General features: G+C 47.2%; 1 protein-coding gene across 1 annotated transcript in view; it reads right to left on the bottom strand.

Moving 5' to 3' along the window:
* Positions 1–12158, bottom strand: part of PDE2A (phosphodiesterase 2A) — a gene marked incomplete at its 3' end in the record, with an annotated part of 47250 nt that extends 35092 nt beyond the window's left edge. Inside the window, 1 exon segment of the mRNA XM_087722012.1 lies at positions 12111–12158. Within this exon segment, the coding sequence (XP_087578138.1) occupies positions 12111–12158 (48 nt within the window).
* Between the last annotated feature and the right edge of the window lie 1449 nt (positions 12159–13607).

Below are 13607 nucleotides of genomic sequence, written 5' to 3'. Positions count from 1 at the left end.
CATCTATCATCCTTCCCCTCCCCCCCGGCATATCTCCCTCTCCATCCATTAATCCATCTATACAGAGTGGGATGGACCCCATTAAATGGCTCATGTGATCGGCTGTCACAGGAGCAGGGGGTGGGGGTGATTTTATTACATTAATTTATTTGATTTCTTATTAGTTTTACTGTTTTTAGATATGGTTTTTATATTTTATAAGCCCCCTCGAGTCGCCATGGACGAATACGCAGCAATATAAATTTAATAAAATCTATCCATCTATATCTACTGTTTGTCTGGGTCCATCCATCCATTCATCCATCCATTCATCCATCCATCTATCTGTCTGTCTGTCTATCTATCTATCATCTGTCTATCATTCATCAATCCATCCATCCATCCATCCATCCATATCTACTGTCTGTCTGTGTCCATCCATCCATCCATCCATCCATCCATCCATCCATCCATCCATCCATCCATCATCTGTCTATCATCCATCCATCCATCTATATCTACTGTGTCCGTCCATCCATCCATCTATCTATCATCTGTCTATCATCTATCTATCTATCTGTCTGTCTGTCTGTCTGTCTGTCTATCTATCTATCTATCTATCTATCTATCTATCTATCTATCTATCTATCTATCATCTATCATCCATCCATCCATCCATCCATCCATTTATCTATCTATCTATCTATCTATCTATCTATCTATCTATCTATCTATCTATCTATCTATCATCTGTCTATCATCTGTCTATCATCCATCCATCCCACCATCCATCCATCCATCTATATCTACTGTCTGTCTGTGTCCGTCCATCCATCCATCCATCCATCCATCCATCCATCATCTGTCTATCATCCATCCATCCATCTATATCTACTGTGTCCATCCATCCATTCATCCATCATCTGTCTATCATCTATCTATCTATCTATCTATCTATCTATCTATCTATCTATCTATCATGTCTATCATCCATCCATCCCACCATCCATCCATCCATCCATCCATCCATCCCACCATCCATCCATCCATCTATATCTACTGTCGATCCATCCATCTATATCTACTGTGTCCATCCATCCATCCATCCATCCATCCATCCATCCATCCATCCATCCATCCATCCATCATCTGTCTATAATTCATCTATCTATCTATCTATCTATCTATCTATCTATCTATCTATCATCTATCATCCATCCATCCCACCATCCATCCGTCCATATCTACTGTCTATCTGTGTCTGTCTATCATCTATCCATCCATCCCTGCCCATCTACTTCCTGGGGGACAATGTAAAAGTAAAACGATTAAAAGATAAAAACAGTACACAAAATGTACAATTTAAATCCCCCCTTAAGGAGGAGCCCCCTTCCCTTCCTGTCCCGCTTCCCAAACAGGTATTTAAGGGGAGGGGCTTCCCCCTTCCCCCTCCCACCTGTGGAAGACAAGCCAGGGCACCCTTTGGCCACGGAAAGTGGGATCCTGAGGTCACAAATCCGTTTTTTCCCCAGCCAGGGAAAATCCTCTTGTTGGGCACAGATCAAGAGCTCCGTTGAGCTACATCTAGCAAGAAAAGGAAGATTTTTATCTCTCTTGTACTGTGCAAAATTGCATTGTTAGAGAGAAGGCGGCTCGGAGCGGAACAATCATAACAATTGATGGCAACTTCTATTATATTCCTCGAAGGGAACACAATCTGTGCAAGCACACACTTTATCGTCATGTCGTATTGTTCGAGCCTCGCACAGCACCAGCCGCAAACAAGGGGAAGATTTTGCAAACCGAGGGCAAAAAAATAAACGGAAGAAATAAAATAAGGGCAGCGGAGGAGCGTTTCAAGGATTCCAGTCCCACGACTCCAGTCCCCAATATCTCAGATGGGGGCATCGCTTGAGTGATCCAATCTTGGCCAAAGTGTCTGAGATGGAGAAGAGAAAATCCAAGCCAGAAGGAAGGAAGGAAGGAAGGAAGGAAGGAAGGAAGGAAGGAAGGAAGGAAGGAAGGAAGGAAGGAAAGAAAGAAGGAAGGAAAAAAGGAAGGAAGGAGGGAGGGAGGGAGGGAAGGAAGGAAGGAAAGAAGGAAGAAAGAAAAAGAAAGAAAGAGAATAGCAATAGCAATAGCAGTAGACTTATATACCGCTTCATAGGGCTTTCAGCCCTCTCTAAGCGGTTTACAGAGAGTCAGCATATTGCCCCCAACAATCTGGGTCCTCATTTTACCCACCTTGGAAGGATGGAAGGCTGAGTCAACCCTGAGCCGGTGGGATTTGAACTGCTGAACTGCTGATCTAGCAGTAGCCTGCAGTGCTGCATTTAACCACTGCGCCACCTCGGCTCAGAAGGAAGGAAGAAGATTGAAAGAGGAAGGAAGGAGGAAGGAAAAGAGGAAGGAAGGAAGGAAGGAAGGAAGGAGGGAGGGAGGGAGGGAAGGAAGGAAGGAAGAAAGAAAGAAAGAAAGAAAGAGAAGGAAGGAAGGAAGAAGATTGAAAGAGGAAGGAAGGAAGGAAGGAAGGAAGGAAAAGAGGAAGGAAGGAAGAAAGAAAAAGAAAGAAAGAAAGAAAGAAAGAAGGAAGGAAGAAGATTGAAAGAGGAAGGAAGGAAGGAAGGAAAAAAGGAAGGAAGGAAGGATGGAGGGAGGGAGGGAAGGAAGGAAGAAAGAAAGAAAGAGAAGGAAGGAAGAAGATTGAAAGAGGAAGGAAGGAGAAGGAAGGAAAAGAGGAAGGAAGGAAGAATGAAAGAGGGAGGGAAGGAGGGAGGAAGAATTTATTCATTTAGAAACCACCTATCTCCCTCACTAAGGGACTCTGGGTGGGGGGTGGGGTTATACAGGTAGCCCTCAACTTACAACAGTTCATTTAGTGACCAAAGTCAAAACTATCTACTAGTTTTACTTAGACCAGTGTTTTTCAACCTTTTTTGTGCAAAGGCACACTTTTTTCATGAAAAAAATCACGAGGCACACCACCATTAGAAAATGTTAAAAATTTTTAACTCTGTGCCTATATTGACTCTGTGCCTATATTTTGTGCCTATATTTTCCCACGGCACACCTTATACTATGTCACGGCACACTAGTGTGCCGCGGCACAGTGGTTGAAAAACACTGACTTAGACTATCACTAAGGGTTGAATCTTAGGATTCGCGATCCATGTGTTCTTTTAATGTCCACTGAGAGCTTCTGCAGAAATCCCCTGTGCACCCAATCACGCTTGGCCAATAAAAAGGATCCTCTCTCTATTCCAAGGCATGAAATAATCCAACCAACTAACCGAAGAGAGGGGGGTTGGACTAGATGACCTGGAGGGGTCCCTCGCCCTCCAGAATTGCAGCCTTCCCTGGATTCCCCCTGGGGCTCCTCTGCTAATTTGACCCTCCGGCTCAGCTGTTGTCAGTGCGACTCCCTCGGAATTCCCGCTGATCCGAAAATTGAGTGGTAATTATTGGATTAGAATCCTGGCCCTGTTGAGCATCAACTATCATCCGGATGCCAGCGTGCACGCGTGAGCCCAGGAAGGGGCTCGCCACACACCAGGCTCCTGTGCCAAGGTGCACCCTTGCCCATCTCTGGAACGATGTCCTATGCCACCAACACTGGGCACCCCGTTGTAACCTGGCAGCCTTTCAAAAAACCACCCTGAACGCTGGCCAAAGGACAGGCGAGGAGGCTGTTGCTGAGCCACATTGCCAGCCAGCTCCAATTAGTCCCCCTTCGAGCCGATGAAAGGTGCCAACGGTGCCAGCCGCCCAGCCCAGGAGATGCTAATGGCCCAGGGCCATTAGTGGCTCTCAGCAGCTGGCACCCAGGGCTGGGCGGGGTCCATATTTCCCGAGTGCCTGGCCAGCTCTTCAGCATCGTCATCGTCAGCATCAGCATTGCAACCTCTCCAAAGGGCTTAATGATGCTTGGCAGGTCGTTATCTCTTGGTGTCTCCATGGCTAATGAGTCTGGCAATTAGATCTTCTCCCCCCCCCCCCAACGGAGCAGCAGTGGCTGGGTGCCTGGCGAGCCATCTCTCCCCCCCCCTCTCTTTCACTCTCACTCTCACTCTCTCTCTCACACACACACACTCACTCACTCTGTCTCTCTCTTTCTCTTTCACTCTGTCTCTTTCTTTTTTCTTTCTTTCTATTTCGCTCTGCCTCTCTTTTTCTCTCTGTCACCTCTCTTTTTCTTTCTCTCTCTCTCTTTTACTCTCTCTCACTCTCTCTCTCACACACACCCACAGACACACTCACTCTGTTTCTCTCTTTCTGTTTCACTCTGTCTCTTTCTTTTTTCTTTCTTTCTATTTCGCTCTGTCTCTCTTTTTCTCTCTGTCACCTCTCTTTTTCTTTCTCTCTCTCTCTCTCTTTTACTCTCACTCTCTCTCACACACACACACACAGACACACTCACTCACTCACTCTGTCTCTCTCTTTCTCTTTCACTCTCTCTTTCTTTTTCTGTCATCTCTCTTTATCTCTTTCTTTTTTCTTTCTTTCTATTTCTCTCTGTCTCTCTCTTTCTCTCTGTCACCTCTCTTTTTTCTTTCTTCCCCTCTCTTTTATTCTCTCTCTTTTCTGTCATTTCTCTTTCTCTCTTTTTTCTTTCTTTCTTTCTTTCTCTTTCTATCTATCTGTCTCTTTCATCTCTCTCTCTTTCTCTCTCTGTCATCTCTTTTCTTTCTCTCTCTTTCTCTCTCTCTTTCTTCTCTGTTTTTTGTTTTCTCCCTGTCATCTCTCTTTATCTCTCCCCCTCTCTCTCTGTCATCTCTCTGTCTCTTTTTCTTTCTTCCTTTCCTTTCTTTGTCATCTCTTTCTGTCATCTCTTTCTGTGTCTCTTTTTCTTTGTCTCTCTCATCTCTCTCTTTTTCTCTCTGTCATCTCTTTATATATATATATATATAATTTGTTCTCTCTCTCTCTCTCATTCTCTCTCTCTCTGTTTTCTCTCTCTGTGTGTGTATCTTTCTTTATCTCTCTTTCTCTTTCTCCATCTCTCTCTCTCTCTCTTTCACTTTCTTTCATTCATTCTCTCTCTCTCTGGTTCTTTCTCTCTCTTTCTCTCTCTCTCCCTCTCTCCCTCTCCCTCTCTCTGTCTCTCTCTGTCTCTGTCTCTGTCTCTGCCTCTGTCTCTCTCTCTCTGTGATCTCTAGGCTGGAATACTGCAATGGGCTCTACATGGGGCAGCCCTTGAAGTGCATCCGGCGACTGCAGTTAGTCCAGAATGCAGCCGCGCGAGTGATAGTGGGCGCACCGCGGTTCGCCCACGTTACACCCATCCTCCGCGAGCTGCACTGGCTACCTGTCGATCTCCGGGTGCGCTTCAGGGTACTGATGACCACCTTTAAAGCACTCCATGGTAGTGGATCTGGGTACTTGAGAGACCGCCTTCTGCCGATTACCTCCCTCCGACCGATTAGATCGCACAGACTGGGCCTCCTCCGAATCCCATCCGCCAGTCAATGTAGACTGGCGACTACACGGAGGAGAGCCTTTTCTGTTGCAGCTCCGACCCTGTGGAACGACCTCCCCATCGAGATCCGTACCCTCACCACCATCCAGACCTTCCGCACAGCACTCAAGACCTGGCTCTCCCATCAGGCCTGGGGATAGGTTTCCAATTTACCCGCCCGAGTGTTGACTGTTGAATGCAAGTTGTGTTTTATTATCTTCTTTCTTTTGTTCACATATTGTTTGTTTTGATATTGCACCCCCTTCCCTGTGATTGTAAGCCGCCCTGAGTCTCTCTCTCTCTCTCTCTCTCTCTCTCTCTCTCTCTCTGTCTCTCTGTCTCTCTCTGTCTCTGTCTCTGTCTCTGTCTCTGTCTCTCTGTCTCTCTGTCTCTGTCTCTGTCTCTCTCTCTCTCTCTCTCTCTCTCTCTCTCTCTCTCTCTCTCTCTCTCTCTCTCTCTCTCAGATGATTCCAGCTGCAATGGGCAGGTGAGGCTTAGGGTTGAATTTTGGTATAGCTTCCTTATCACAGGTCGCTTCCAGAGAAGATAAATTGGATGGTCCTTCATCTTGGGTGATTTAAGATTGGTCTAGATTAGAAGATCTCCAAGGTCCCATCCAAGTTCCCCTTCTGTGATAAGAGCCTGGAGAAAACACTTTGTGGCTTTGAGGTGGATAGAAGCTACTTGAGATCAACCAATCAATCAGTCTCAAGACGTGGAGACTCTGGAAAGAGTGCAGAGAAAAGCAAGAAAGATGATTAGGGGACCAGAGGATAAAATATATCAAGAACAGTTGCAGGAACTGGCATGTCTAGTTTAAGAGAAAAAAGATCTAGGAGTGACATGATGGGAGTCTTCCAATATTTGAGGGGCTGCCCCAAAGAAGACGGGGTCAACCTATTCTCCAAAGCCCCTGAAGGACAAGAAGCAATTGATGGAAACTAACCAAGGAGAGAAGCAACCTAGAACTAAGGAGAAATTTCCTGACAGTGAGGACAATTAACCAGTGGAACAGCTTCCCTCCAGAAGTTTGTGGGTGCTCCATCACTGGAGGCTTTGAAGAAGAGACTGGACAACGCTTTGCCTGAAATGGTATCAGGTCTCCTGCTTGAGCAGGGGGTTGGACTAGATGACCTCCAGCTCTGGTATCCTGCATTCTTCTCTAAGAAAGACAACAGGGGCTGGAAAGCCCATTTAGTGGCTTGCAATGGCCATTCCAACCCTCATTCCACAATGTCGGTGTTGCAACTGTTGACCAGATCAGAATTGAGCTGGAGGGGACCTTGGAGGTCTTCTAGTCCTCGCCCCCTCTGGCTCAAGCAGGAGATCCTATCCATTTTAGACAGTGCCTCTTCTTAAAACCTCAATCAATGAAGCACCCACAACTTCTCTGTGTGTGTGTGTGTGTGATTTCCAGGCAAACTGGCTGCCTGCTACCTCATCCAACTGCCCAGCTTTGGTGCAGCTCAATGCACAAATTCAATGAGTTAATTGAACATAATTGAGTTAGTTAATCTAATTTAAAAATTTGCATTCCTCATTTCTATCACTCCAGGCAGCACCTGATATATTTCCCCACCCCCCCACCCCCTTCCTTCATCCGTCTTCCACCGGTCGGTCTCCGCATGGCTTGATCTTTGAAGTTTATTATTTTGGGGTGGGGGTTTCCCCCCCCCTTGTTCTGCTGAAAAGCTGCACCCTACAATCACTCCCCAACAGTCCCGTGGCAAGCTGTGATTAATGCACACAAGCACTAATGTCGATCACAGCTTCCCCACTTCAAAGCTGCCCTTATCGCGATTAAATTATGCATGTTTTCAGCACAAGGACAAAATGAAAGAAAATTGGTGCAGGACAAATTGCCTTCGATCGAGAAGTACTGGTGCCCAGTGCTGTTCTCGTCCGGCTACATATTTTTATGAATTTTGCAAATTGCCTTAAACCAAACAGCAGTTGCCCAACAGATATTAGTGGTCAACATAGACCTTGGAGGGGGGGGGTTGTTTTGGTTTGTTGTTTGTGTGTGTATATGTGTGTGTATTTGCATCAGTTGTGATTCCTGGGGCATGCAAGTCAACCTTGGGCACTTTAAGACATGTGGACTTCAACTCCCAGAATTCCCCAGCCAGGCATGAATGATAGAGCTGGAAGAGACCAGAAGGGTTATCTAAGTCCTGTATTTCTCAACTTGGGGGATTTTTAGACATGTGGACTTCAACTCCCAGAATTCCCCAGTCAGGCATGAATGATAGAGCTGGAAGAGACCAGAAGGGTCATCTAAGTCCTGTATTTCTCAACCTGGTTTTTTTTTAGACATGTGGACTTCAACTCCCAGAATTCCCCAGCCAGGCATGAATGATAGAGCTGGAAGAGACCAGAAGCGTCATCTAAGTCCTGTATTTCTCAACCTGGGGGATTTTTAGACATGTGGACTTCAACTCCCAGAATTCCGCGGCTGGAAATCCACATATCTTAAAGCTGCATTTTGGCAATTGAAGTCCTAGCTGGCTAGGGGTTTCTGGGAATTAAAGTCCACACATCTTAAAAGTCGAATTCTCGAAGGTGAAGAACACACAAGATAAAAGTTGAATTTTGGGAGTTAAAGTCCACATATCTCAAAAGTTGAATTTTAGGAGTTAAAGACTCCTCATGCTGGCTGGGGAATTCTGGGAATTAAACTCCACATATCTCACACATGTCAAGATTGAGATGTGGGAATGGCACTCCAAATTCTTTATTTTTCCTTTCGCTGTATATTTTTTACCTCAGTATTTCTCAACCTGGGTGAGAAATTTTCAGACATGTGGACTTCAACTCCCAGAATTCCTAAGCCAGCCACACATGATAGAGTTGGAAGAGGCCAAAAGGGTCATCTAAGTCCAGTATTTCTCAGCCTTGGTGGCTTTCAGACCTGTGAACTTCAACTCCCAGAATTCCCCGGCCAGTTATGAATGATAGAGTTGGAAGAGACCAGAAGGGTCATCTAAGTCCAGTATTTCTCAGCCTTGGTGGTTTTCAGACCTGTGGACTTCAACTCCCAGAATTCCCCGGCCAGTTATGAATGATAGAGTTGGAAGAGACCAGAAGGGTCATCTAAGTCCAGTATTTCTCAGCCTTGGTGGTTTTCAGACCTGTGGACTTCAACTCCCAGAATTCCCCAGCCAGATATGAATGATAGAGTTGGAAGAGACCAGAAGGGTCATCTAAGTCCAGTATTTCTCAGCCTTGGTGGCTTTCAGACCTGTGGACTTCAACTCCCAGAATTCCCCGGCCAGATATGAATGATAGAGTTGGAAGAGACCAGAAGGGTCATCTAAGTCCAGTATTTCTCAGCCTTGGTGGCTTTCAGACCTGTGGACTTCAACTCCCAGAATTCCCCGGCCAGTATGGCTGGCTGTGGGGATGTCTGGGTGTTGAAATCCACCCTCCTCAAAGTGACCAAGGTTGAGAAACACTGTGTAGCTGATTTGGAGATTGGCCACGTTGTCATTTCGCTCCCTCTTTCCGCTTCCATTTCTTCACTTATTGAGGGACATTATTTGCTCGGATAGAGCGATATTTCGTTAAATCGATTCTTCCTGCCACCCGCATCATATTTCCCGGGCCGTTGGCTTTCCACGCACAACCCTCAAAGCTTAATGGAGCCACGCTGAACGGTTAGCCCGTGTTTCTTCTCCAAAACGATCCATTCTTTTGGCTGCAATCTTACCTGTGTGATCGAAGCCAAACCGCTTCTCTTTTGCTTTTTCATCCATCCAAAAAGCACTTTATTCTGGAGCATTTCAGCGCTATCAAAGTTTTCTTCGGCGTAGCTTCAATGAGGAGGAGGAGGAGGTCAGGGAGAAGGGCTCCTTGTGAAAATGCTCCCGTGGTGGAGATGGCTGTTTGGGATGCTATCGCGCGTTCGGCAGTGCCAACAGCATCCGAAACAAAAAAAGCAGAATTACAAAGACTTTTAATAAGGTGTTTTTTTCAGGCAAGGATTAAGCGGCAAACGGCAGAATCTTGGAAGCGGTGATAGACGTACGTTATTAATGTGTTCATTAACGCGGAGTTTCAGTTGAGTCCTTTTTTGCATCTCGTCTCCTCAAGTTTTTGCAGCTGTGAGCGAGCTGCGGCTCGGGAGATAAGCTCCTAATAAACTCCTTATCGTTTTTGTTGTTGTTCAGGAATTAAATTCCGCTTTCCCAGCCTCCTTCATCACAATCTCACACTGAAAACGCACAGTGGTGTGGAACCACGTCTTCCACAGATCCCTGGGTCTCTTTTGCAGGTGTGGCCAGTTTTTGGCCGGTTCTAGCAGAGGGCATTCTTGGTCCAAGGTGGCGCAGTGGTTAAATGCAGCACTGCAGGCTACTGCTAGATCAGCAGTTCAGCGGTTCAAATCTCACCGGCTCAGGGTTGACTCAGCCTTCCATCCTTCCGAGGTGGGTAAAATGAGGACCCGGATTGTTGTTGGGGGCGATATGCTGACTCTGTAAACCGCTTAGAGAGGGCTGAAAGCCCTTTGAAGCGGTATATAAGTCTACTGCTATTGCTATTGGTCTTCTAAAACTTCTCAGTCAAGATGGACCACTATGATGCAGACCAAACTGCCCTGGTTTTACGTTGTGCATTTCAAACGTTGTTGTTGTTAGTTGCGAAGTTGTATCCGACCCATCGCAACCTCATAGACCACGTTCCTCCAGGCCTTCCTGTCCTCTACCATCCTCTGGAGTCCATTGAAGCTCACACCGACTGCTTGTGACTCCATAGAGCCACCTCCTTCTCTGCCGTCCCTTCTTCTTCTTTTGCCCTCCATCTTTTGCGCCACCTTGGCTCAAGGTGGCGCAGTGGTTAGGGTGCAGTACTGCAGGCCACTTCAGCCGACTGTTATCTGCAGTTCAGCGGTTCTAATCTCACCGGCTCAAGGTTGACTCAGCCTTCCATCCTTCCGAGGTGGGTGAAATGAGGACCCAGACTGTGGGGGCGATATGCTGACTCTGTAAACCGCTTAGAGAGGGCTGAAAGCCCTATGAAGCGGTAGATAAGTCTAACTGCTATTGCTATTGCTATCGTTCCCAGCATGAGGCTCTTCTCCAGGGAGTCCTTCTTCCTTCTCATTGGGTGGCCAAAGTCTTTGAGTTTCCTCTTCAGGATCTATTCTTCTATGTTTTCATCTCCGGGCCTTTGATCCTCTTAGTTTTTCTTCTCTGCATTTTTTTCCAAAATCTCAACATGTTCTTTGTAACACGTTGACCAAAACTGGATGCAGGATTCCAGGTGTGGCCTTAACTAAGGCTTTATAAAGCGGTCCTAACACTAAACACGTCGTGTGGTTTGGATTCCAGGCCTCTGTTCAAATCGCCAGTACCGATTCCAGAAGCTTTATTTAACCTCTTTATAAAATATAGACGAATGAAGCAGGGAGGGGGAGGAGAGAGAGAGAGAGATACGCTATTCTTGGACCGATACGAATCGTGTGGTGCTATTTTCTTCTCTTTTCTCCTTCCTCCCTTCTGACAGCCAAGCTCCCAGTGGGGGAAGCCACGGATATAATCAAAAGGTGACATTTGGCCAGAACCAAATCCTCAGCTGTTGGGTCTCACCTCTGCTGTGATTTCACATCTGACCCCAGCGGCTTTGTGAAAAGATCCCCGCTTGTTAGAGCTTAGGCCAGCTTCTCATCTGAAGCCAAGAATGGGCAGGATGGATAAGGGTGAATACCTGTAGCTCAGGTGTAAGATGAAGGCGAAGATTCCTTCTCTGAGCTTGCAGGTGGGTGTCTGAATGTTTCATTACCAGGCTAGATAACATCTTCAGTGGAGTTTAGGGGATGCCCGTGTCCCTGTTCTTCTGTTTATAAGTGTTCTGACGGAGGCTTATAAAGCCAAATCCTCGTCCCGATCAACCCCTTTTATTTAATTGACAGTGAATTCCTCTCCAGCAAACTCTTTCCTCTCCCACGGTCTTTCAAGATAGTTCACAATTACCAACCTTTATCAGGCTTGGAGAGCGGCCAGACCCATATCTTTCAGACTCTGGAATACTTGGCAAGAATGCAGGAATGAACTCATGGCCTCCTGCAAACTCCACTCCCCTGTAGCTCCTCTTTTTATTCCCTCTGGGAGGGGCCATTCACCGTCCACCTGTGGCCTTACTCTCAAGTCAACCTTCTTTAGCTCTTCCCTTCGTCTGGCAACTCTGTGCATGCGCACACTGGGAACAGGCTCCAGCTGTTCTTCTGCCTGACTCCGAAGGCACCTGATAACTGGACATATGACCCTGGCCCCATCTCTGCCTCTGACATGAGCCCTCATCGGAGCCTTCCCCAGACTCCAGGACTGGCCCATCTTCCTCCCCAATCTCCTCACTGTCTGAATCTGCCAGAAGCTCCGCTGGCGGGCCACAAGAATAAGGGCTTCCTGTGGTCAGTAGGACTTGTGATGGAGAGGTCATTTAAGGTGAAGGTCATGTCAGAACCCTCATGCCTTGTGAGGGTTCAGGTGTAGGTGTGAGTCTTGTCAGGTGAGGGTCATGTGATAGAGCACAGTCAATCAGCAACGGCAGTGACCCTTAACCAACCCATGCGAGGCCACCTCCCGACCAGCACTTCACTCCACCCCCCAATGAGCCTCACCTGACGTCACCTCCCCATCACAAGACCCATCATAAGATCCTCACTGGTGACTCTCACCTGACGTATCACAAGACCCTCATCCGAGCTGGCCCTCCCCTGAACCATCACAAATCCTACCTTCACCTGATGTGATCTCCCCCTCAGGAGACCCTCCCTTTGATTTGACCCATCATGAGACCCTCACTTGATGAGACCCAAACCTGACCTGACACTCATCTGACCTCCCATCACAAGACCAACTGACCACACAAAGCCCTTATCAGGCCTTCACCCATCTTTTCTTTTGGGTCTTTGGCCTGCCACACTTTCCATTATTCCACTATGCCTTTTCTATGGTGGAGAAATGGGATTGTACGGAGTTAGATGATATGCAGCCATAACAACATTCTTTCTAGAAAGCCAAGGTCATCCTTTGTCTTTGCACCTCTGCATGATTCACTTAAAGACTGCAGGGATTCGCTGAACAGCTTCCTTAACAACCTCCTTATTTAGCAATGCAAATTCTGGTCTCAACTAACCAGAATTGGGTCATCCTCACTGACTGGGGAATTCTGGGAGTTGAAGTCCACCCTTGCCGACTGGGGAACTCTGGGAGTTGAAGTCCACCCTTGCCGACTGGGGAACTCTGGGAGTTGAAGTCCACCCTTGCCGACTGGGGAATTCTGGGAGTTGAAGTCGACCCTTGCCGACTGGGGAATTCTGGGAGTTGAAGTCGACCCTTGCCGACTGGGGAATTCTGGGAGTTGAAGTCCACCCTTGCCGACTGGGGAATTCTGGGAGTTGAAGTCGACCCTTGCCGACTGGGGAATTCTGGGAGTTGAAGTCCACTCTTGCCGACTGGGGAATTCTGGGAGTCGAAGTCCACCCTTGCCGACTGGGGAATTCTGGGAGTGGAAATCCACCCATCTTAAAATCGGCAAGGTTGAAAAACACCATCCCAGTGGATCCTGAATTGAGTCTTTCGAAGCGGGAATGCCAAGCCAGCAAGCACATTTCCATATGATTTACATTTCCCTGTGCCTTGCAAATCTTGGGACTTGTAATTCTATAAAAACATCTGGAGGTCAGCAGGCTGGGAACATCTGCTCTCAGCTAAGTCTCAGTGGCAGGCGGAGACAGACGCCCGTGGAGGGGGGGGGCTTTGCATTTTCTAAACTGCTGGTCCCGGGTGCGGGAGTTAATTAAATGTCTGATCTGGCTAACGGCCAGGCGGAGGGCTCACAAATCATGAACTGGAACGACCCAACTGCACAACTGGGATTCCTGTGGATGTGGAACAACCAGATGCTGGTGTGGAGGGGAACAATTGTGCGATGCCTCGTACAGGGGGGAAAGATCCTGTTGGCGAGGATTGAAAAGGCATTGTTCGGATGGTGGGACGTTCCTAGCCTTGAAAGTGGGGAAACTGAGGCACAGGAAGCAAGAGAGAGAGGGAGAGAATGATAGAAGGGAAGAGAGAGAGAGAAAGAGGGAAAGGAAGAGAGAAAGAATAAGAGAGAGAGAGAAACAGAGAGGAAGAGAGCGGAAGAGAGAAAAAGAAAGTGGGAGAGAGGG

Source organism: Thamnophis sirtalis, unplaced genomic scaffold (genome assembly GCF_051295495.1).
Source record: "Thamnophis sirtalis isolate CommonGarterSnake01/CBP01778 unplaced genomic scaffold, rThaSir2_p1.2 scaffold_8, whole genome shotgun sequence".
In the NCBI taxonomy this organism is placed as follows: Eukaryota; Metazoa; Chordata; class Lepidosauria; order Squamata; family Natricidae; genus Thamnophis; species Thamnophis sirtalis.
The sequence above is the reverse complement of the archived record's forward strand: the minus strand, read 5'-3'. Positions and strand labels throughout refer to the sequence as shown.